General features: G+C 39.2%; 1 protein-coding gene across 3 annotated transcripts in view; it reads right to left on the bottom strand.

The window, feature by feature from the left end:
- The window catches only part of LOC133557479 (protein AF-17-like), a 95,074-nt gene that overhangs the window by 68,965 nt on the left and 2,853 nt on the right, over positions 1–23,256 (bottom strand). For all 3 annotated transcript variants that reach the window (XM_061907970.1, XM_061907966.1, XM_061907957.1), the window contains exons 2-4: positions 3,201–3,280; positions 3,037–3,091; positions 2,793–2,902 (exon numbers count right to left, since the gene is read on the bottom strand). In XM_061907970.1, coding sequence (XP_061763954.1) covers positions 2,793–2,902; positions 3,037–3,091; positions 3,201–3,280 — 245 coding nt within the window. The remainder of the gene's footprint in view (positions 1–2,792; positions 2,903–3,036; positions 3,092–3,200; positions 3,281–23,256) is intronic.

A 23,256-nucleotide genomic window follows, 5' to 3' on the forward strand; every position in this document is an offset into this window, starting at 1 on the left:
AGACAACATTCACACTCACATTCACACACTAGGGCCAATTTAGTGTTGCCAATCAACCTATCCCCAGGTCAGAATACATATTTAATGACCACACACCATACACCCCCCCATCCACATTTCTATTACATATAAGATGTCCGGGACCACTAGAAGTGTGAAAATTGATGTTCTGTGTACCCCCCCCCACACACACACGCGCACGCACGCACGCACGCACACACTCACACACATATCAGTTCAGTGAGAACAGATGTTTACCTTATCCCAATAAACATGTGTTCAGTATTTTAACATAAAAGTGTTTGATTATGAGGCATTAAAAGCCACAAAATGCAACAGGTCCATCAGACCCACAAACGCTGGCTGAGTAACAACAATATGAACATTACACAAGGGTTAAGCTATAAGATTAATAGTGACATTTTTACAAAATCTTTTTTTTTGTGTGCTGTTTACGAAATTTGGGAACAATTCTCTGAACACAGGGGGGACTTTGAGGGCAAAAACTAAGGGATTTAAAAAAGTAGTAGATAGTACTTTTTGCTTTTGTTTACTATTGATTTTGTTTGGATAAAACAATTGCATGTAATAAAATACTACGTTAATGCTGTTACACTGTCATTAGCACTTACTTTAAACAAATGTAAAAACATTGAAGTAAATATATGATTGGGATTGACAGATCTCACTGATGGATGATCGGATTTGGAATCGGCAGCGTAAAACCCTGATCGGAATATATGTGTAACTAATACTGTGTGCTTGCTGTGATGATACGTACACGAAAGAGGACGAGAAACAGGAGCAGGAAAAAAGAAAGGCATGCAGGCTCTTTCCTTTTTTATCCCAGCCAGTTTCGTCCTTTGTCCCTTAGTCTGTCAGCCTCGGTCTCGGTCTACACAGCACAACCCCACGCGGCTTTTACCACAATTTGACACATTCTAGATTCCGTAAGAATGCAGTAAAAATGACCACGTCATAGTGTGGCTGATTCAGTGCTTTGAATACTTGCAGTGTCGGCTTAACATTCAGCCCCTTTTTTTGGTCTTTCGGACAAAAGCAGGCAGGTTTAATAATGGCTCAATATTCCCGCCTTGGACATTCTGTGTAAAAGAAGCTTATGTTACTGTCAAAGAACATCAGCTTTGAAATGGAAGAAAGACGCGGGGAGAGTCACATGGATCTTGCAGAGAGGGAAGAGGGGCTTCTCAGGTTTTCAGGATCCAGCGTAACGCTGTCGAGGAATGCGGGCCGCAGAATACGGATGAATGGTTCTGACAAGGGAAAGCTGCATGCAATTCATTGTAAAATGAAACTGCTACACATGTGTGCGGTAAATGCCGCTGACACCAAGAGCTCCTATCAGCATCTGCACGGTTTCTTAGACAAGATATTATTTTCTATGCAACGTGCAATGATTTGAAGGGCTTGTTTTGACAATAAACTCCCGCTAAAAAGCTGTGGTGGAAAAATGTAGCCAAACACCACCAGCAATATAAGAAAGGGGCACAATGAGATTAGTGATGGGCAATATCATATACCGTATTTCCTTGAATAGCCATCGGGGCGCTAATTAATTTAAAACCTCTTCTCACTCCGGCGTTTACCAAAGGCATGCCGTAAAGGCAAGCATGCGCTAATTATTTTAAAACCTCTTCTCACTCCGGCGTTTACCAAAGCCATGCTGTAAAGGTAAGCATGCGCTAATTATTTTAAAAACTCTTCTCACTCTGGCGCTTACCAAAGGCATGCGGTAAATTTAGGCCTCCACTTATAAATTTGAGTGTGATGTAAGGATACCATCGTGAAAAGCACATTTAATAAAAAAAACCTTATTATGGTCTTACCTTTACTTATAAATGAAGTCCATGCGCAGCTCCTTCTGATCAAAAGCATTGATAACTTGTTAATAGAAGTCTTCCTTATCTTTCTTCAGTTTTAATAGTATAAAATAAAGTTTATGAGTTTGAACATCAAATATCTTGTATTTGTAGTGCATTCAATTGAATATGGGTTGAAAAGGATTTGCAAATCATTGTATTCCGTTTATATTTACATCTAACACAATTTCCCAACTCATATGGAAACGGGGTTTGTATTTCAGTATGAAAGTGTAAAATGTTTTTTTGCCTTAAGTTAAAAGTTAAAGTACCGATTGTTTGTCACACAACACTGGGTGTTGTTAAATTTGTCCTCTGCATTCGACCCATCCCCATGTTCACCCCCTGGGAGGTGAGGGGAGCAGAGGGCAGCAGGAGTGGCTGCGCCCGGGAATAATTTTTGGTGATTGAGGGGTTAGTGCATCTGCCTCACATTACGAAGTCCCTGACTAGTCCTGGGTTCAATCATGGGCTCGGGATCTTTCTGTGTGGAGTTTGCATGTCCTCCCCGTGACTGCGTGGGTTCCCTCCGGGTACTCCGGGTACTTCCTCCCACCTCAAAAGACATGCAACTGGGTATAGGTTGATTGGCAACACTAAATTGGCATCTAGTGTGTGAATGTGAGTGTGAATGTTGTCTGTCTATCTGTGTTGGCCCCGCGACCCCAGAAGGGACAAGCGCTAGAAAATGGATGGGTGGATGGATAACCCCCAATTCCAACCCTTGATGTTGAGTGCCAAGCAGGGAGGTAATGGGTCCCATTTTTATAGTCTTTGGTATGACTCGGCCTGGGTTTGAACTCACAACCTACCGATCTCAGGGTCATGAAATTCTGATAATCGTGTGCCAGGGCATGCACACATTATTTATTTAACGCTTAAATCACTATCTTGAACAGTGTGTGTCAGTACCTTCATGTATCGCTCATGTGGAACATACTGAAGGATGATGGGCTCCATGGTAAGGACGTTTGCAAACTGCACTTCAGGGATGTAGAGAGCGCACACAACGTGAGCCCAACCTAATAGTGACACAAACACATGGTTGAGGCCTTGAATAACTAAAATGTGTTTTTATTTACTTCTGTGACTTGCTTAGTTGAGTGGGCGGAAACAGAAAACATTTGGCCTTGGACAGCAGCCGGTCCCACCTTACCTCCATTGTCTGTCCTCTTTAGTGCGCCATCTTTGTGAGGGCACAGCTCACACCTCTGCAGGACACAAGAGAGTCCATTTTATTCACGGTGTTCTCACAGTGGGAAGAAGGAACTCATGTGTCATTTTATGTGTTTTGTGATGTGTGTCTGTTCATGCACTCACCACTCGAGCAGCTCTCTCCTGTGACTCACACTTTCGACAGAACCACGGGCCAGTGGGCACCTGTACTATGCCATAACATGCTGGGATGCATGCACGCACGCACGCACACACACACACACACACACACACACACACACACACACACACACACAGATACTGGTTATCATTTGGAATGGGGACCAAGTTTTTTGATCATCACTTGTGGGGACCACCCTTTCTACAGGTTGTGGAGGCATATATTTTTTTTTAGGTAAAATGGCCACTGCCCTGTTTGCTCATATACGTCTTTAAATCTCTGGATTGATGAAGAAATGTGCTGATCATTCTGACTGGGGACCCTGGAGAAAAAGTTAATATGGTTCATGGGTACCAAATTTTGGCAACACTAAATTGGCCCTAGTGTGTGAATGTGAGAGTGAATGTTGTTTGTCTATCTGTGTTGGCCCTGCGATGAGATGGCGACTTGTCCAGGGTGTACCCCGCCTTCCGCCCGATTGTAGCTGAGATAGGCGCCAGCACCCCCCACGACCCCAAAAGGGAATAAGCGGTAGAAAATGGATGGATGGATGGTACCAAATTTAAATAATTTTGCATAATTCACATACATTTGTACGTGACTACTGAGGACCATTTAAAAAAAAAAGTTCAAATTAAATATGACATGATCTTCAGAATACAACACTACAGCTATCCCTTTATAGCAGGGGTCGGCAACCTGTACCACTCAAAGAGCCATTTTGACCCGTTTCAGAAAATAAAGTAGACAATGGTAACCACAAAACTCTTTTGAAAATTAAAATGAAATAACACAGCATAAAGAGTTTTTTTTGCTTTGTGCAATGTGTATACCAGGGGTCTTAGACACACAGCCTGCACCTTGATAAGAAAATTATTCTCAAAGCAACTATTCTCGCGATTATCTGCTGATGGTCACCCAGATAAAACATCTAAGGGCGAGATACTAAGCCACTGCTTTTGACACCTTCTACAACATGTACAAACGGCTTGCCAGCCAGTAGCATGTCAAATGTGGCTTCCTCAGATACATATACGCGACTGCAAGGCATAGTTGTTCAACAGCCATACAGGTTACACTGAAGGTTGTGATATAAACAACTTACCCACAATCCCATGCACCAGTGACTCTTCCTGGCTATATTATACACCCCGCTAGAACCAACCCCCCACCCCCATGCATCGGTTGCGGTGGGGGCGGGGTTTGGTGCTAGCGGGGAGTATAATATAGCCAGGCAGAGTCACTGGTGCATGGGATTGTGGGTATTTGTTCTGTTCTGTTTATGTTGTGTTACTGTGAGGATGTTCTCCCAAAATGTGTTTGTTATTCTTGTTTGGTGTGGGTTCACAGTGTGGCACATATTAGTAAGAGTGTTAAAGTTGTTTATATCACAACCTTCAGTGTAACCTGAGTGGCTGTTGATTAAGTATGCCTTGCACTCTCGTGTGATGATAGAATCAGCGAAATGCATGCGTCCGGCCGGCACGCAGACAGCATGGTGTAAAAGCGGGCGCGATGACATGTCGCAGAGGAGGTTAAAAGTAAAGCCATCACGGCACGCCCTCAAAATTTTTGTCCGAGTGAAAATCGGAGACTATTAGCCCCAGGTGATGTCCAGGAGAGGCACCAAAATCCGGAAACCTACCGAAATAACCGGGGGGGTCGGCGATTATGCAGCTGAGCCACATCAGAGTGGCCAAAGAGCCGCATGTGGCTCCAGAGCCGCGGGTTGCTGACCCCTGCCTTATAGGAAGTTTCACCACTTAAATGTACCAGCTACAGCCCGATCAGGGGGGTGCTGTGCAAATGTCTCACACTCAAACTAACCAGCCAACATGTTTTATGGGCCAATGCTTAAAACTCACTTAAGGCATCTTCGGAATGGATCTGAATATCATTTAAAAAGGTTTCCCTTTAGGGTACCTGTTTTTTTTGTCCCCATACCGTAGAGCTGGGAGATATGGCCTTTTTTTAATATCTCAATATTTTTAGGCCATATTGCGATACAAGATATATATCTCAATATTTTGCCTTGGCCTTGAATTAACAATTGATACATATAATCACACCAGTATGATGATTCTGTGTCTACAACAAAACATTCTTGTTCATACTGCATTAATATATGCTCATTTTAAACTTTCATGCAGTGGAGGAAAGCACAACTAAGTCAATTGACCAAAACTGTATTTATTAAACAGTTATTAAGCAGTGGCACAAACATTAATGTAATTTCAAAAACAGAAAGTGCAAGGTTGTCAGAGACATTTTAAGTGTCAAATACTAATGAGCTGCATAATACAAACCCCGTTTGGGGGGGGGGGGGGGGGGGGGGGGGGGGGCAGCTCCAGACTGGAGAAACTGATCAGGCGGGCCGGGTCTACAATCGAAATAAAACTGGACTCACTGGTGATGGTGGCAGAGAAGAGGACTGTGGACAAACTAGTGGATGACGCCAGCCACCCTCTGCATAGCGTTATCAGTAGCCAGAGGAGCCTGTTCAGTGCTGGACTGCTTCATCCCATGTGCAGGACTAATAGACTCAAATATTCCTTTGTCCCACACGCCATTAGACTGTGCAACTCCTCTCTGAGGGGGTCGGGTGTACTTAGGGGATGCAAAACAATAACAGTGTTATTCTTTTTCATAACATGGTCACTACTGCCTAGTTTCTCTTGTTATATTCTTATTTTACCGTTATATTTGTATTTCCATTGTTGCTCTTTATTTTTCTTCTCATTGTAATATTTTTCCTGTTTTTTCTCCCTGTAATATTTGTCTGATCTTGAATGGGATTGTGCTGAAAATGTTAATTTTCCTGAAGGAACTCTCCTGAAAGAATAAAATTAAGTACTATCTATCAATCTCTAAAGGATATCACCACATGGGCTCAGGAACACTTCAGAAAACCACTGTCACTAAATACAGTTGGCCGATACATCTCTAGGTGTAAGTTAAAGCTGTACTATGCAAAGCAAAATCCATTTATCAACAACATCCAGAAACGCCGCCGGCTTCTCTGGGTCCGAGATTATCTAAGATGGACTGATGCGAAGTGGAAAAGGGTTCTGTGGTCGGATGAGTCCACATTTCAAATTGTTTTTGGAAATATTCGACATTGTGTCATCCGGACCAAAGGGGAAGCGAACCATCCAGACTGTTATCAACGCAAAGTTCAAAAGCCAGCATCTGTGATTGTATGGGGGTGCATTAGTGCCCAAAGCATGGGTAACTTACAAATCTGTGAAGGCACCATTAATGCTGAAAGGTACATACAAAATATGCTGCCATATAAGCGCCGTCTTTTTCATGGACGCCCCTGCTTATTTCAGCAAGACAATACCAAGCCACATTAAGCACGTGTTACAAAAGTGTGGCTTCATCAAAAAAGAGTGCGGGTACTTTCCTGGCCCGCCTGCAGTCCAGACCTGTCTCCCATCGAAAATGTGTGGCGCATTATGAAGCGTGAAATACGACAGCGGAGACCACGGAAAGTTGAACGACTGAAGCGCTACATAAAACAAGAATGGGAAAGCTTCAACAATGAGGTTCCTCAGTTAACAAACGTTTATTGAATGTTGTAAAAAGAAAAGGTGATGTAACAGTGGTGAACATGCACTTTCCTAACTACTTTGGCACGTGTTGCAGCCATGAAATTCTAATTTAATTATTATTTGCAAAAAAAATAAAGTTTATGAGTTTGAACATCAAATATCTTGTCTTTGTAGCGCATACAATTGAATATGGGTTGAAAAGGATTTGCAAATCATTAGATTCCGTTTATATTTACAACTAACACAATTTCCCACCTCATATGGAAACGGGGTTTGTAGGAAATTAAATAAGGTTCTTCCCCTGCTATGTGGTAGGTTACTACGGACGTTATTAAATTCTGTTGTTGACTATTTTTTTCATACGGTGTTGATGTGGAAATGGTTGCCTCGGCATATTGTTGGTGTGGTAACAAATGGAGATGTTGTTGACATGTGGAGTTTCAAACACTTCATTCTCTCGCAGGTGACTTTTCAAATGATGCTACATATTAGCAGTAATGCTACTTTTGGTAGCAACGCTTTAGGACCACACTTGACAAATTACGGTTGTCTGTTCGACATATTCCCACTTGAAGCCAAACCACCGACAGAAGATGGACCCCCCTGCTGTTTTTCTTGGGAATTCATTCTCCCTTCATTTGCACTTTCTTTCTTTTGTATTACCACTCGCATGGCTCTGCTAGCATCACAGCTAACGTTACCCATGGCGCTACCTCTCTGCGTCGCGAGGGCGTATATATACGTAAGTTACATATGACGTGACAGTATGTGACGTATGTAAGAAGGTGCGCTTGTTGTCTGTGAGAAGAGACAAAGAGCGGGAAGTGCCTGTAGTGTAATGCCCACAGCTAAAAGCAACTGGGTGAGAACGTATACTCGAATATCACAATATAGTCATTTTCTATATCGCACAGAGATAAACCCGCGATATATTGTGTATATCGATTTATCGCGCAGCCGTACCATACCGTCAGAGGTCACCTAAAGGTGACTGTGTAAACAGAGCGACGGTGCAGCCAGCCAAGTCAGATGCGTAAGCGACACACCTGTGCTCAATCTCTGCATCTTCTGCTGAAGCATAAAAGGGGTGAAGGAGGAACACTCGATGCAGAAGTAGGCGAGAAGACGACGGCAAACAACGAGCACGACGAGCGAGACACAGCTCAAGACGAGCCCCCACAGCAGACGCAGCCCCCGGACATCGAAAGGTGCGCCGCGACGAGCACGATGACGGCAGGAAACTCAACACAAACTTCTATATACTGAGGCTATTAGATTGCAAAAAAATGCCAGGAGTCATTCAATAATTAATAACATACCGGTGTGCAGCTTTTTAACACATCATAAAAAGCTTGTTTGTTTTTGAGGAAGTTAGATACTTTTGGTGGTTTGTAGGGGTGCAACGGTAGGTGTATTTGTATTAAACCGTTTCGGTTCGGTTCGGAGGTGTACCGAACGACAGGGACATATTAAGTAGCGTACCGCACGTTGTGTAAACAATGCACACCGAGGCACCATGAATTGATTTACGTGGACCCCTACTTAAACAAGTCAAAAAACTTATTCGGGTGTTACCTTTTAGTGGTCAATTGTACGGAATATAAACTGTGCAATCTATTAATACAAGTTTCAATCAATCAAAAACACAACAACACACGGCATGCTATTAACGACTGGGCTATGATAGACTGACCACACCTCCTCTTTTCACGGATATGTCCTCTTTGCGGAGCTGTCCAGGTGGAGTTAATAAATCCCTCGAATGTCCGGCATTTTAAGTTAGGGTTGCGTGTATTTTCAATGTACGTTCAGAGTTAACAGAGTTAAAAAGGGGTTAAAAAAAAAAAGCGGTGCACGCAGTGAGGGAGGGGCAGAGACAGAGAGAGCGAGAGAGTAATGATAAATGTGCATGGGTCGCCAGGCTCTGCTTTTTACCCATAGATTTATCAGATTTTATTTTTTTTAATCTATAGCAGGGGTGTCAAAAGTGTTCCCATGAGGCCATTTGCGGCCCACAGCTAATGTTTTAAAGGCCCACGGCACATTCTAAAAATACTATTAAAAAAAACAAAAAAAAAACTTAAACAAGTCAAATTAAAAAGCTTAAAGGCTAAATGTGATTTAGAAAAAGTTGCAACGTTGACAGATAAAACAAAACTGTTTTTTTTCTTTCAAACTGTCATTGCTCAAAACATAATATTAAAACAAAATCAATATTATTATGAATTATTGACCTATCCAAGTTTCCGATTACTTCACATCATATATTCCACAAAGAAAAATATTTTTGGTGGAAGATTTAGCAAATTTGTTAAATGAATAATCAAAAAATGTATATTTTGTTGTTTTCTTACTGTACTGAAAATGAACCGAACCGTGACCTCTGAACCGAAATTTTTGTGTACCGTTACGCCTCTAGTGGTTTATCGTTTTTTATTATTGCTGATATACACACTCTTGTAAAAAGAGCTCAGCAGCGCATGCACTTTTTGCATCAGATGAAAAGAGCACAGCTCCCTCCCCCCTTTCTCACCACATTCTACAGAGGCACTACAGAGAGCCTACTGACCAACTGCATCTCTGTCTGGACTGGAGCCTGCAGTGCCTCAGACTGGAAGTCTCTCCAGAGAGTGGTGAGGACAGCGGAAAATATCAGGACTCCTCGTCCTCTTATCCAGGAGATCGCAAAAAGCCGCTGCCTGACCAGGGCTCAGAAAATCTGCAAAGACGCCCCCCCACCCCCAAAGAATGTTTTCACTGCTGTACTCTAGAAAAAGGTTCCGCAGCCTCCGAAGCAGAACCACCAGGTTCTGTAACAACTTCTTCTCTCTGGCTGTAAGACTCTTGAACGCATCATAAATGTCCCCTCAATTCCCCCCAAAATGGATTAACTCGCTGGAATAAAAAAAAAAAAAAAGACAATATAACATACACTCATAAACCTGGATGCATATGAAAAAGTGCAATATCGTTATCTGTAATCTATTTATTTATATATGCACCTTATTGCTTTTTTATCCTGTACTTCCATGAGCTAATGCGAAAAAATTGCGTTCTTATCTGTATTGTAAAGTTCAAATTTGAATGACAATAAAAAGGAAGTCTAAGTCTAAGGCTGCAACAACTAATCGATTAAATCGACTAAAAAAATAGTTGGCGATTAATTTAGTCATCGATTCGTTGGATCTATGCTATGCTATGCGCTGCGGTTGCGTCTCATGAGGTGGCAGTAAGCCAGCCAATGATGTGTCATGTGCAGCTCATGTGCAGCTCACGTGACGACGCCGTCTCCTTTGCCTGGAAACATTTGAAAAATGGCAGAGGGAAACAGTACGGATAGTTCAGCGGAGAAACATCTTGAGGTTAATGCTTCAATGGAGAAAAGTGTACGACCTAAGTCTGCAAAAGTGTGGGAGCACTTTACTTTAAAGACTTCAAAGAAGACATTTCCTGCAAAACGTGCAGCATGGACCTCGCGTGGCACCGAAGTACAACATTGCTTTGGGAGCACCTGAAGAGGAAATATGTTGGAGCCATGGATGAAGGGAACTACGTAACTTTTTAAGTATATTGATCCATTGTGTCTCTGTGTGTTTTTAATCTTTTGTTAACAAGGAGATGTTTTTTAAGGAATCGCAAAAGCAACTGTTGTGTATTGACTTTCAGTGTTAGGAACGTTTTGGAGAGTGCGACAACTTCATTTTCTGTGTTGTTTTGAGTCGCAACAGGCATTCACGAGTTCAGCTTTTTTGTGAGTAAAGTTAACGTTATGTCTTTGTTGCAACGCGGGGCTGATAATGTGTCTCCGGCATATTTGATTCCTTTTTGAGAGAGAAAACGCACGGTAAACAATTTCGAAATAAACATAAAGAAACAGAAATATCTCAGGTTGGTTTCATAATGGATCAATGTAGCCGGGCCCAATAAAGCTATATGAATATATTCAGCTTTGAGTGACGGTTTAGTATAACTAAATGTTATGAAAGTGCTGGAATGGCTAAATTGTGTATGTGTACACCTTATCCGATTAGTCGACTAATCGTTGAAGATAGTTGATGACTAGTTGACTTTTAAAATAGTCGTTAGTTGCAGCCCTACTCTGCAAGTCAGCAATGCGATACTGACTTATAACATTTTTGGGCATGCTTGCCTTATTTTTTGTGTGCAGGTGTACTGGGAAAAACATGCAAAATGAGAATTCCTATAAAGCTCACATGATGGATAGGATCCGGCTTCAGTGCAGTGTTTCTCTAACAAATAAATAAACTAATAAATATATATAAAATAAAAAAAATCTAAATTATATATTTATATATATATGTGTGTGTTTGCTTACTCATTACTCAAAGAGAAGTGACGCGTTGCCGACGCGTTGTGGATGCGCGGTGTCACCCCAGGGATGCACGAGGACCAAGACAGGCAGGAGTTGCCGGTAAGATTTGATTTAATACAAAAATAAAATAACACTGATACAAAATGACAAAGAAAAGGCTTGCCGAACGCACGGTAAGCTAAGCTAAAACTTAGCAGGGTTCAAAGAGTCCGAAACAAGCGTGCCGAGCGCACGTAAAGCTAAGACGAGACTTAGCACTAGTAAAGATAATAAATAAATACCGTGTATGTTCACATGTTGCATGTAGCAAACAAACCATCCAGATAGAACTGAGGTCGCAAGCGGGCTTAAATAAACAAGCAATCAAATGAGAAACAGGTGTGCGTAGAAACAAGAGTAGGTGGGACCAATGTGAAACCATGGAGACGACATAAAACAGGAAGTGCTCAAACTAAGGAACGGAAGAGTCCAAAATAAGTTATTTAGTATGTTCACAAAATAGTTAAAATTAAAATACATTTTGGTATTAGTATAAATATCGATATTGGGACAAGCCTAACATTAAGTTGAGTATCCTTGCTCTATAAAAACGAATGCTGGTCCCTCCAGTTAAAGGGGAGCTTTTTGGGGAATTTTGTCTATCGTTCACAATCATTATGAGAGACAAAAAAAACATGTCTTTTTTTTTTTAGGATTTAAAGATAATAAAAAAATGCTTGTAAGATGTTGCTAAAGGGAGTCCCTGTTGTAACCTCCAAAGTCCTCTAAAACAACTTCAAAACCCTCCATCAATGTTTTGAATACACACAGAAACTGTCACGCTTTCGGCGCACTTGCTGCACGGAGTTGCCACTTCGAGGATGCACAACGACCAGTCAGCAGGATTGCAGGTAAGACTTGTTTTTAATATAATAAAACAAAACAACACTGACACAAAAATGGAAAAATAAAACGCGTGCCTATGCACGGGATGCTAATGCTAAACTTAGCTGGAGACAAAAAGTACAAAAATATAACGTGCCGACCGCACGCGAAGCTAAGGCGGAACTTAGCACATGGAAAGACATAGAACAGAATACTTAACGTGACTTGTTGCGTGAAGCAAACAATGGACCGAGGACGAACTAAGGAATCAGGTGGGCTTAAATACAGAAATAATAATCAGAAACAGGTGTGTGACAGGAGCCCGTGAGGAGGAGCACAATACGTTGCCATGGTGACTAAAACAAACGAGGAAGTGCTTAAACACAAGGATCGGCAGAGTCCAGAAACAAACATAATGAAAAACATATCAATAGGCAAAACCATAAACGATCCGAGTCGCGGATCGTGACAAGAAACTATATATATATATATATATATATATATATATATATATATATATATATATATATATATATATATATATATATATATATATATATATATATATAAAATGTAGTAGGGGCTTTCACGGTGGCAGAGGGGTTAGTGCGTCTGCCTCACAATACGAAGGTCCTGCAGTCCTGGGTTCAAATCCAGGCTCAGGATCTTTCTGTGTGGAGTTTGCATGTCCTCCCCGTGAATGCGTGGGTTCCCTCCGGGTACTCCGGCTTCCTCCCACTTCCAAAGACATGCACCTGGGGATAGGTTGATTGGCAACACTAAATTGGCCCTAGTGTGTGAATGTGAGTGTGAATGTTGTCTGTCTATTTTGTGTTGGCCCTGCGATGAGGTGGCGACTTGTCCAGGGTGTACCCCGCCTTCCGCCCGATTGTAGCTGAGATAGGCGCCAGCGCCCCCCGCGACCCCAAAAGGGAATAAGCGGTAGAAATATAATGTAGTAACAGACACATTCATAACAATATGTAATACGTAAAATATTTACCTTATTTTGGTCATCTTAATCATTGCCGGAACTAATTTCTCTGCACATTTATTTTCGTTTCCATAGCAGCGCACGTCCGACTTTTGGCGACAAATATGTGTCCTATTTCCAGAAACCAATGCGAGTATGTTTTCTAATCATGGCAGAATTGGTAATAGAAAATGGAGACACTTATTTTTGGAACAAATAAGATTCACACCCTTATCTTTTTAAAGCTGAGTATACTGAGGATGAACTAGTGCTTCTAGAAGCAAGCGCGAAGGAAGGGGGGAGACGTTGGAGCAGTCAGAAGCCGAGAGGGTGAGGTGAAAGAGATTTTGGCGCTGTAAATGTGGAACTTGACCCATGCTATTTCAACATAAATAAAGTGCTTGCACAAATAAAACTGAAAAAATGTCCAGACAACTGTCCATCAAGTGAGTCAGACTTTATCCCATGATACACGCAGCGCGTCATGCGCGTTCTTACAACTATAGTGCATACGTTGTCAGGCTAGCTGTGTACAAACAAAGCATTGGATTGTGGGCTAGTACATTACAGATACTCCAATAGGAATATTCATGATTTTAGTCAGCACAGATTGGTGTTGTATGGCATTGCAATGTGCATTACAAACTCAAACGTGTTGTCGTAAAAGCAAGCGTTATCTATTTCCGTAGCTTTTTTTTTTTTTTTTTTACGGCTAATACCAAAGCATGCTGATGTGATACTACGATAGAAAAACACTTCTTCAGTGTTCGCTTTTACAGTAACAATGTCACTATAGCTTGGTTATTATAGAGGTTACTGAATGTAAATTAAGTATTGTTGACGGTTTTTTAATGCATTTTTAAAGCGATTTAGAGGTAGTATTTACTGCTCCCATTAGCTGCATTGCTAGCCGCCAAAACGGGGCTTAGGCTAAATAATTATTTGTTTAAGGGGTTATCCGGCTTAGTGTGGACATGGCCTTAGTCTTTGTTTTCCTATAGTACTGACAATAACCATGATTGCCATTTGTTGTGATATTCTATGCAGGCATGACGTACTTCTTCCTGAAAATAGCCTATTTTCTGTGTAAAATGGGTTGGTTACAGATGTATTATTGACAAAACGCTTGTCTACTCAACTATTATGGTCCTAGCACCTCAACCCTTAGTAAGAGGCAGTGGAAGTTTGAAGTTCCTTGGACGAGCCAAGATTGGTTTCAGCTGCATATCTGGCAACCTCAGTCAGGCAGTGAGGGAAGGAACTACAAAATTTTGACCGCGATTGCAGTACCATTTCTGGCCATGTTATTACATAGAGCACCTTTAATGTAGTTAAACTAGATGTAAATCATAGCACATTTATTTTGAAGCCATAAAAAGTGTGACTGGTTTAAGAAGGCTTCTTGACATGTTTTGACGACGGACCTGTTTGTTTCAGGCATGTTGGCCCTCAGAGAAAAGAAAAAGAGGAAAACTCACGTAAAAAAGAGGAAAATCGGCGCAAATTGTTGCCACGCAAGCTCCGAAAAAAAATTCGGAAAATCAAGACTACATTTCCTGCAATTGGGGATATTTCTACACAATATTATACCTGTAGATTTATTCTCTCTTTTGGCTGTATTTGACACATATATGTTCCATGTTATCATTTACATTTAATAGACACTAACATTATTATAAAAAAACATGTAATGCTAGCTTCTATAACATGCATGCAAAGAACTCGGAAAAATGTTCCCATTGGGACACGCTATCCTGTCTCCACGCCGCCTCAGGTAATATACTTCCGGTGTTGTGACCGTCTCGTCAAAAATATACCTTCTCGCTGGCTACTAATAAATACTTCACAACCACTTTGAAACTAACAGTCTTTAGATTGCAATCATCCAAATATGATTAGCAGGAAAGTAGACAGCCGTCAACGTTGTGGCTCAGAGAGCGAACAGAGTCAACAACATCTCAGTAAGGCAGTCCCGGTAACAATCTAAAAGTAATGTTATCAATGCACCTTAACTGTAATTTCGGCAGGCATTTGCTCCAGTATGCACGGCTTACGGCAAAAAATAGTCTTGTTTTGTCTTAAGAACAAATTGCCATGGCTATGGACCTGATATTTCAATAATATACCTTTCTTTGGCCATTTCTGCTTGGTATTTTCTAGGGGTGTGGGAAAAAATCGATTTGAATACGAATCGAATCGTTTATGTTGTGCGATTCAGAATCAATTCTAATTATTTAAAAAAATCTATTTTTTTTTATTTAAAAAATAAATAAATTAATATATATTTTTTTAATCAATCCAACAAACCACTAAACAGCAATACCATAACAATGCAATCCAATTCCACAACCAAACCTGACCCAGCAACACTCAAAACTGCAATAAGCAGAGCAATTGAGAGGAGACACAAACACGACACAGAACAAACCAAAAGTAGTGAAACAAAAATGAATATTATCAACAACAGTATCAATATTAGTTATAATTTCAGCATAGTGGGGATTAAAAATCCCTCATTGACATTATCATTAGACATTTATAAAAAAAAAAAAAAGTGTCACAGTGGCTTACACTTGCATCGCATCTCATAAGCTTGACAACACACTGTGTCCAATGTTTTCACAAAGATAGAATAAGTCATATTTTTGGTTCGTTTAATAGTTAAAACAAATTTACATTATTGCAAGCAGTTGATAAAACATTGTCCTTTACAATTATAAAAGCTTTTTACAAAAATCTACTGCTCTGCTTGCATGTCAGCAAACTGGGGTAGATCCTGCCGAAATCCTATGTATTGAATGAATACAGAATCGTTTTGAATCGGAAAAAATATCTTTTTTGAATCGAGAATCGAAAAAATCGATATATCATCGAATCGTGACCCCAAGAATCAATATTGAATCGAATCGTGGGATACCCAAAGATTCACAGCCCTAGTATTTTCCCACTTGTGGCTCACAGGTAACTAGCAAACTAGGGTTGTACGGTATACCGATATAAGTATAGTACCGCAATACTGAATCATATTTGGTACTATACCGACTCTGAAAATGACCGGTCCTGCATCCCACATTCTTTAATTACTTGGTATCGGATTGATGCCCAAAATTGTGGTATCACCTAAAACTAATGTAAAGCATCCAAACAACAGAAAAATAAATGATTATTACATTTTAACAGAAGTGTAGACAGAACATGTTAAAAGAGAACATAAGCAGATATTAACAGTGAATGAAGAAGTAGATTAATAATTCATTTTCTACCACTTGGCCTTAACTATTTTGACAAATTAATAGAATGGAAAATGACACGATACATTACTGCATATGTCAGCAGACTAAATTATGAGCCTTTGTTTGATTACTTACTACTAAAATAGTAGTACGTTCACTATTTTGCTTAAGGACAAACTTGCAATAAAAAACACATGTTTAATGTACCGTAAGACTATTTTGTTAAAATAAAGCCAATAATGCAATTTTTTTGTGGTCCCCTTTATTTACTCAAGTACTGGTACCAAAATATTGATATTGGGAAAACACCATAGCGAACACAGCCAATTTTCCGCTGCTACGGATGATACCTAGGGTCAAAAAGGACGCGTATGCTTTAATCACTTGTTAAAAACACGAGTAACGTTAAAGGAACTTAAACTAAATGCATTATTATAGCGCTAACTTTGACAGCACTACAAATAATATATTGCGATATATATTGTTGTCACAGGAGGCTCAAATATATACACGGTATGTATATATATATATATATATATATATGCATATATATGTATATAAATGTGTGTATATATATATATATATATATACAAACCCTGTTTCCAAATGAGTTGGGAAATTGTGTTAGATGTAAATATAAACGGAATACAATGATTTGCAAATCCTTTTCGACCCATATTCAATTTAATGCACTACAAAGACAAGATATTTGATGTTCAAACTCATAAACTTTATTTTTTTTGCAAATAAAAATTAACTTAGAAGTTCATGGCTGCATCACGTGCCAAAGTAGTTGGAAAAGGACATGTTCACCACTTAGTTACATCACCTTTTCTTTTAACAACACTCAATAAATGTTTGGGAACTGAGGAAACTAATTGTTGAAGCTTTGAAACTGGAATTCTTTCCCATTCTTGTTTTATGTAGATCTTCAGTCGTTCAACAGTCCGAGGTCTCCGCTGTCGTATTTTACGCTTCATGATGCGCCACACATTTTCGACGGAAGACAGGTCTGGACTGCAGGCGGGCCAGGAAAGTACCCGCACTCTTTTTTTACGAAGCCACGCTGTTGTAACACTTGTCTTGCTGAAATAAGCAGGGGCGTCCATGATAACGTTGCTTGGATGACAACATATGTTGCTCCAAAACCTGTATGGACCATTCAGCATTAATGGTGCCTTCACAGATGTGTAAGTTACCCATGCCTTGGCCACTAATACACCCCCATACAATCACAAATGCTGACTTTTGAACTTTGCACCTATAACAATCCGAATGGTTATTTTCCTCTTTGTTCTGGAGGACACCACATCCTCTGTTTCCAAATATAACTTGAAATGTGGACTCGTCAGACCACAGAACACCTTTCCACTTCGCATCAGTGCATCTTAGGTGAGCTCCGGCCCAACCAAGCCGGCGGCGTTTCAGGATATTGTTGATAAATGGGTTTGGCTTTACATACAGTAGTAGAGTTTTAACTTGCACTTACAGATGTAGCGACCAACTGTGGTTACTGACAGTGGTTTTATGAAGTGTTCCTGAGCCCATGTGGTGATATCCTTTACCCACTGATGTCTGTTTTTGATGCAGTACCGCCTGAGGAATCAAAAGTCCGTAATATCATCGCTAACGTGCAGTTATTTCTCCAGATTCTCTGAACTTTTTGATGATTTTATGGACCGTAGATGGTAAAATCCCTAAACTCCTTGTAATATCTCGTTGAGAAATGTTGTTCTAAAACTGTTCAACAATTTGCTTACAAAGTGGTGACCCTCACTCCATCCTTGTTTGTGAATTACTTAGCATTTCATGGAAGCTGCTTTTATACCCAATCATGGCACCCAACTGTTACCAATTAGCCTGCACACCTGTGGGATGTTCCATGAAAGTGTTTGATGAGCATTCCTCAACTTTATCAGTATTTATTGCCACCTTTCCTAACTTCTTAGTCACGTGTTGCTGGCATCAAATTCTAAAGTTAATGATTATTTGCAAAAAAAAAATTTTTTTTATCAGTTTGAACATCAAATATGTTGTCTTTGTAGCATATTCATCTGAATATGGGTTGAAAATTATTTGAAAATCATTGTATTCGGTTTATATTTACATCCAACACAATTTTCCAACTCATATGGAAATGGGGTTTGTATATCGCTATATATATATATATATATATATATATATATATATATATATATATATATATATATCTCGCTTTATCGATTTTTGGTCATATTGATATATATATATATATATATCGCTATATCGATTTTTGGTCATATTGACACCTGTGCAGTGAAGCAAGAGGAAACAGAAAGCTACTGGTCGGTTTATCTCCTACAGCAGATGTGCGAACAGGTTTTATTCGCCCCGCGGGATGAATTTGCTAAGTATAAAAATGAGCCGAAATTTTTGAATGAAAGAAACTACTGTTCTAAATCTGTCCGCTAGATGTCGCAATAACAATTATTAGCATCTTAAAAAAAAATAAACCACATGTTAACAAACTACATACAACATCCTGTAATTTGATTTTGATATATAATTTTATATTAGGAGATTGAAAAATAACACCAATGACGATTGACGAAAATAATAATTTATTCAAAAAGTATAAATAACGACAAATCAAGGTAGAATACTATTAACTGCAACATGTAAGTGTAAAAAAACCCCCAGCAACATAATGATTTCTACATTTACAGAATGTGCTTGTTCTATTTTTCAGGGTTCGTACACCTTTTCCATGGCCAAATTCAAGCACTTTTTAAGGACTTTCAAGATCAATTTTCCAGTTTTTCCAGTACCCTTCAAAAGGCGAAAACCAGTCTGAATCAAACCACTAGGCATACCAAAGACTATAAAAATGGGACCCATTACCTACCTGCTTGGCACTCAGCATTAAGGGTTGTAATTGGGGTTAAATCACCATAAATGGTTCCCGGGTGCGGCACCGCTGCTGCCCACTCCTCCCCTCACCTCCCAGGGGGTGATCAAGGGTGATGGGTCAAATGCAGAGAATAATTTCGCCACATCTAGTATGTGTGCCAATCATTGGTACTTTAACTTTTAACTTTATTAACTGAATGGGGCATAGAATGTGAAGCAGTGTTTCTTTAGACCAGGGGTCACCAACGCGGTGCCTGCGGGCACCAGGTTGCCCGTAAGGACCAGATGAGTAGCCTGCTGAACTGTTCTAAAAATAGCTCAAATAGCAGCACTTACCAGTGAGCTGCCTTTATTTTTTTACATTTTATTTATTTACTAGCAACTTGCTAGTAAATAAATAACCAGCTTGCTAGTAGCAAGCTGGTCTCGCTTTGCTCGACATTTTTAAATCTAACAGAGACAAAACTCAAATAGGGCTTCACGGTGGCAGAGGAGTTAGTGCGTCTGCCTCACAATACGAAGGTCCTGAATAGCCAGGGTTCAATACTGGGCTCGGGATCTTTCTGTGTGGAGTTTGCATGTCCTCCCCGTGAATGCGTGGGTTCCCTCTGGGTACTCCGGCTTCCTCCCACCTCCAAAGACATGCACCTGGGGATAGGTTGATTGGCAACACTATATTGGCCCTAGTGTGTGAATGTGAGTGTGAATGTTGTCTGTCTATCTGTGTTGGCCCTGCGATGAGGTGGCGACTTGTCCAGGGTGTAATCCGCATTCAGCCCGATTGTAGCTGAGATAGGCACCAGCGCCCCCCGTGACCCCAAAGGGAATAAGCTGTAGAAAATGGATAGATGGACAAAACTCAAATAGAATTTGAAAATCCAAGAAAATATTTTAAAGACTTGGTCTTCACTCATTTAGATGAATTCATTTATTTTTTTTACTTTGCTTCATATAACTTCCAGAAAGACAATTTTAGGTAAAAAATACAACCTTAAAAATTATCTTAGTATTTTTAAACACATATACCTTTTTACCTTTTAAAATTCCTTCCTCCTCTTTCCTGACAATTTAAATCAATGTTCAAGTATTTTTTTTTCATTATTGTAAAGTATAATAAATACATTTTAATTTAACTCTTCATTTTAGCTTCTGTTTTTTCGACAAAGAATATTTGTGAAACATTTCTTCAAACTTATTATGATTAAAATTCAAAAAAAATATTCTGGCAAATCTAGAAAATCTGTAGAATCAAATTCAAATCTTATTTCAAAGTATTTTGAATTTCTTTTGAAATTTGTGTTCTGGAAAATCTAGAAGAAATAATGATTTGTCTTTGTTAGAAATATACCTTGGTCCAATTTGTTATATATAATAACAAAGTGAAGATTGGATTTTAACCTATTCAAAACAAGTTATCAAAATTCTAAAATTAATCTTAATCAGGAAAAATTACTAATGATGTTCCATAAAATCTTTTTTTATTTTATTTCAAAAATATTTGAATTAGCTAGTTTTTCTATTCATTTTTTTCGGTTGAGTTTTGGATTTTAAAGAGTCGAAATTGAAGATAAACTATGTTTCAAAATTTTATTTTCATTTTTTTCGTGTTTTCTCCTCTTTTAAACCGTTCAATTAAGTGTTTTTTTCATCATTTATTGTCTACAAAAAACTTTCCGTAAAAGGAAATAAAATGTAAAGCGGAATGACAGACAGAAATACCCATTATCTTATATATGTGTATATATATATATATATATATATATATATATATATATATATATATATATTTATATATATAAACGGTAAATTGAGCAAATTGGCTATTTCTGGCAATTTATTTAAGTGTGTATCAAACTGGTAGCCCTTCGCATTAATCAGTACCCAAGAAGTAGCTCTTGGTTTCAAAAATGTTGATGACTCCTGCTTTAGACAATGCAATGTCATTGGTGTTTGCAAACGTGTCTTGTGTTGTTTTTCAAATTTCTTGTGCTTTATCTTATTTACAGCACATTGATTCACACCGTATTTTTGCTTGTAAACTGCATAACGTGGTGTACATCCACGCACCCTCAAAATTTCAATTACACTCATTTATTAACAAAACTGTTAATAAATGAAGGATAATGCATTAAAGAAAAATATTTTGTTTCACAACAGCTCAGTCACCTTTCATTAAGCATATCTAGCCTTATAACTGTGGCTAAGACAACACATTAACAAAAAAAAAAAGTTAACTATTTTTGCTTTCACTGAGGTAGTGGACACATTTCACGAGTTAAGTAAACAACGAAAATAATATACCAAGAAATGCATACAACCATGTTGTGTAAAATCTACTAAATCAGTCATATTAACTCAGCCCTAAGTTGTGAAAAAGGATACAAATTATACATTACATGACCTTCACAGTACAAACAAGTCCAGTAATGGACTAATAATTTCCATCCAATGTTCATTAAAACGACAACCTCCCGGCATGATGGACCGATGCACCACTGTCCTCTTGGGGGCGAGACAGACGGCTCTGGCATGACAACCACCTAATGTAAGGGCTTGTGCAAAGCCAACAGATCAAGAGTGTAGCTTTCATTTTAAAGGAAACTTATTTGATTTTTTTCCTTTTTTATAATTTACCTATTAAGTCAGACTGCCAAGAAATAGTATAAAGAACACTTCCCAGCATTTACAAGCACCTCACCCAAAATTCAAGCATTTTTCAAACCTTGAAAACACAACATTAAAATCCAAGCATTTTCAAGGTTTTTAAGCACCCATACGAAAACCCTGATTTTTAAACAAAGAAAACTATCGGAAGTTGTCTTTATTTTTAAGTTATCATGCCGTGATTTTACCAGTCCGGCCCACTTGGGAGTATATTTTTTCCTATAGTCAAGAAAAGACGGCTACACACACTTATAATGTATATTAACACTGGCCGATATATCGAATATACTGAATATATCGCTTGTTTGTCTCTGTGCAATATAGAAAATTACTATATCGTGATATAGTATTCGTTCTAACACAGGTGGTTTTAGCTGCGGGCATTACACTATAGGCGCTTTCTCACTCTTTCTTGTCACTCTTTCTTGTCTCTCCTTCTTACAGAGACATAAAACAAGCGCACCTTCTTACATACATCACAAACTGTCCCGCATGCAAGGTCTTACACCCTCGCGGAGCAGAGAGGTAGTGGCATGGGTAACGTTAGCTGTGATGCTAACGGTGCGGTGCGAGTGGTAATACGAGAGAGAGAAGGTGCGAATCTGGTGACAAATGAAGGAAGATTTAATTCCCAACAAAAACAGCACAGGGTCCATTGGCTTCAAGAGGGAAGATACTGCTACAAAAAGTAGCAGCACTGCATATTTGTAGCTTCATTTGAAAAGTCACCCGCTAAAGAATAAGGAGTGCTTGAAACTCTGCATGTCAACATCTCCATTCAGTGCCACGCCAACAAAATGCCGAAGCAACCATTTCCAGATCAACACTTTATGAAAAAAATAGTCAAAAACAGGAGTTAATGTCTGCAGGAACCTACCACACAGCGAAGGACATACACTATTTGATTTCCTATTATGCAGCTCATTTTTATTTGACAGTTATTGGAATGTCTTGTGTGACATCATACTGTAGTGGCGTTCCGGACAAAACGTGCACTTTAATTTAGTGTTGTTTTGATGTCATCTTAGTGACATCATGCACAAAAGTGCTAGTTTAAAATGTCTCTGTCAATCTTGCACTTTATTTTGAAATGACATTAATGCTTGTGCTACTGCTTGATAACTATTTCATAAATACAGTTTTAGTTTGACTTAGTTGTGATTTCCCTCTCTACATGAAAGTTTAAAATGAGCATATATTAATGCAGCATGAACAAGAATGTTTTAATGTAGACACATAGAATTATCATGCTGGTGTGATTATATGCATCAAGTGTTAATTCAAGGCTAAGGCAAAAATATCAAGATATATATCGTGTATTGTGACATAGCCTAAAAATATTCCGATATTAATAAAAGGCCATATCGCCCAGCCCCAAGTATGCGGCAAAAGCGTTGCTACAAAAAGTAGCGGCACTGTTAATTTGTAGCGTCATTTGAAAAGTCACCCGCTACAGAATAAGGAGTGCTTGAAACTCTGTGTGTCAATATTTCTGTTCGGTGCCACACCCACAAAATGCCGAAGCAACCA

Source organism: Nerophis ophidion, linkage group LG01 (assembly GCF_033978795.1).
Source record: "Nerophis ophidion isolate RoL-2023_Sa linkage group LG01, RoL_Noph_v1.0, whole genome shotgun sequence".
In the NCBI taxonomy this organism is placed as follows: Eukaryota; Metazoa; Chordata; class Actinopteri; order Syngnathiformes; family Syngnathidae; genus Nerophis; species Nerophis ophidion.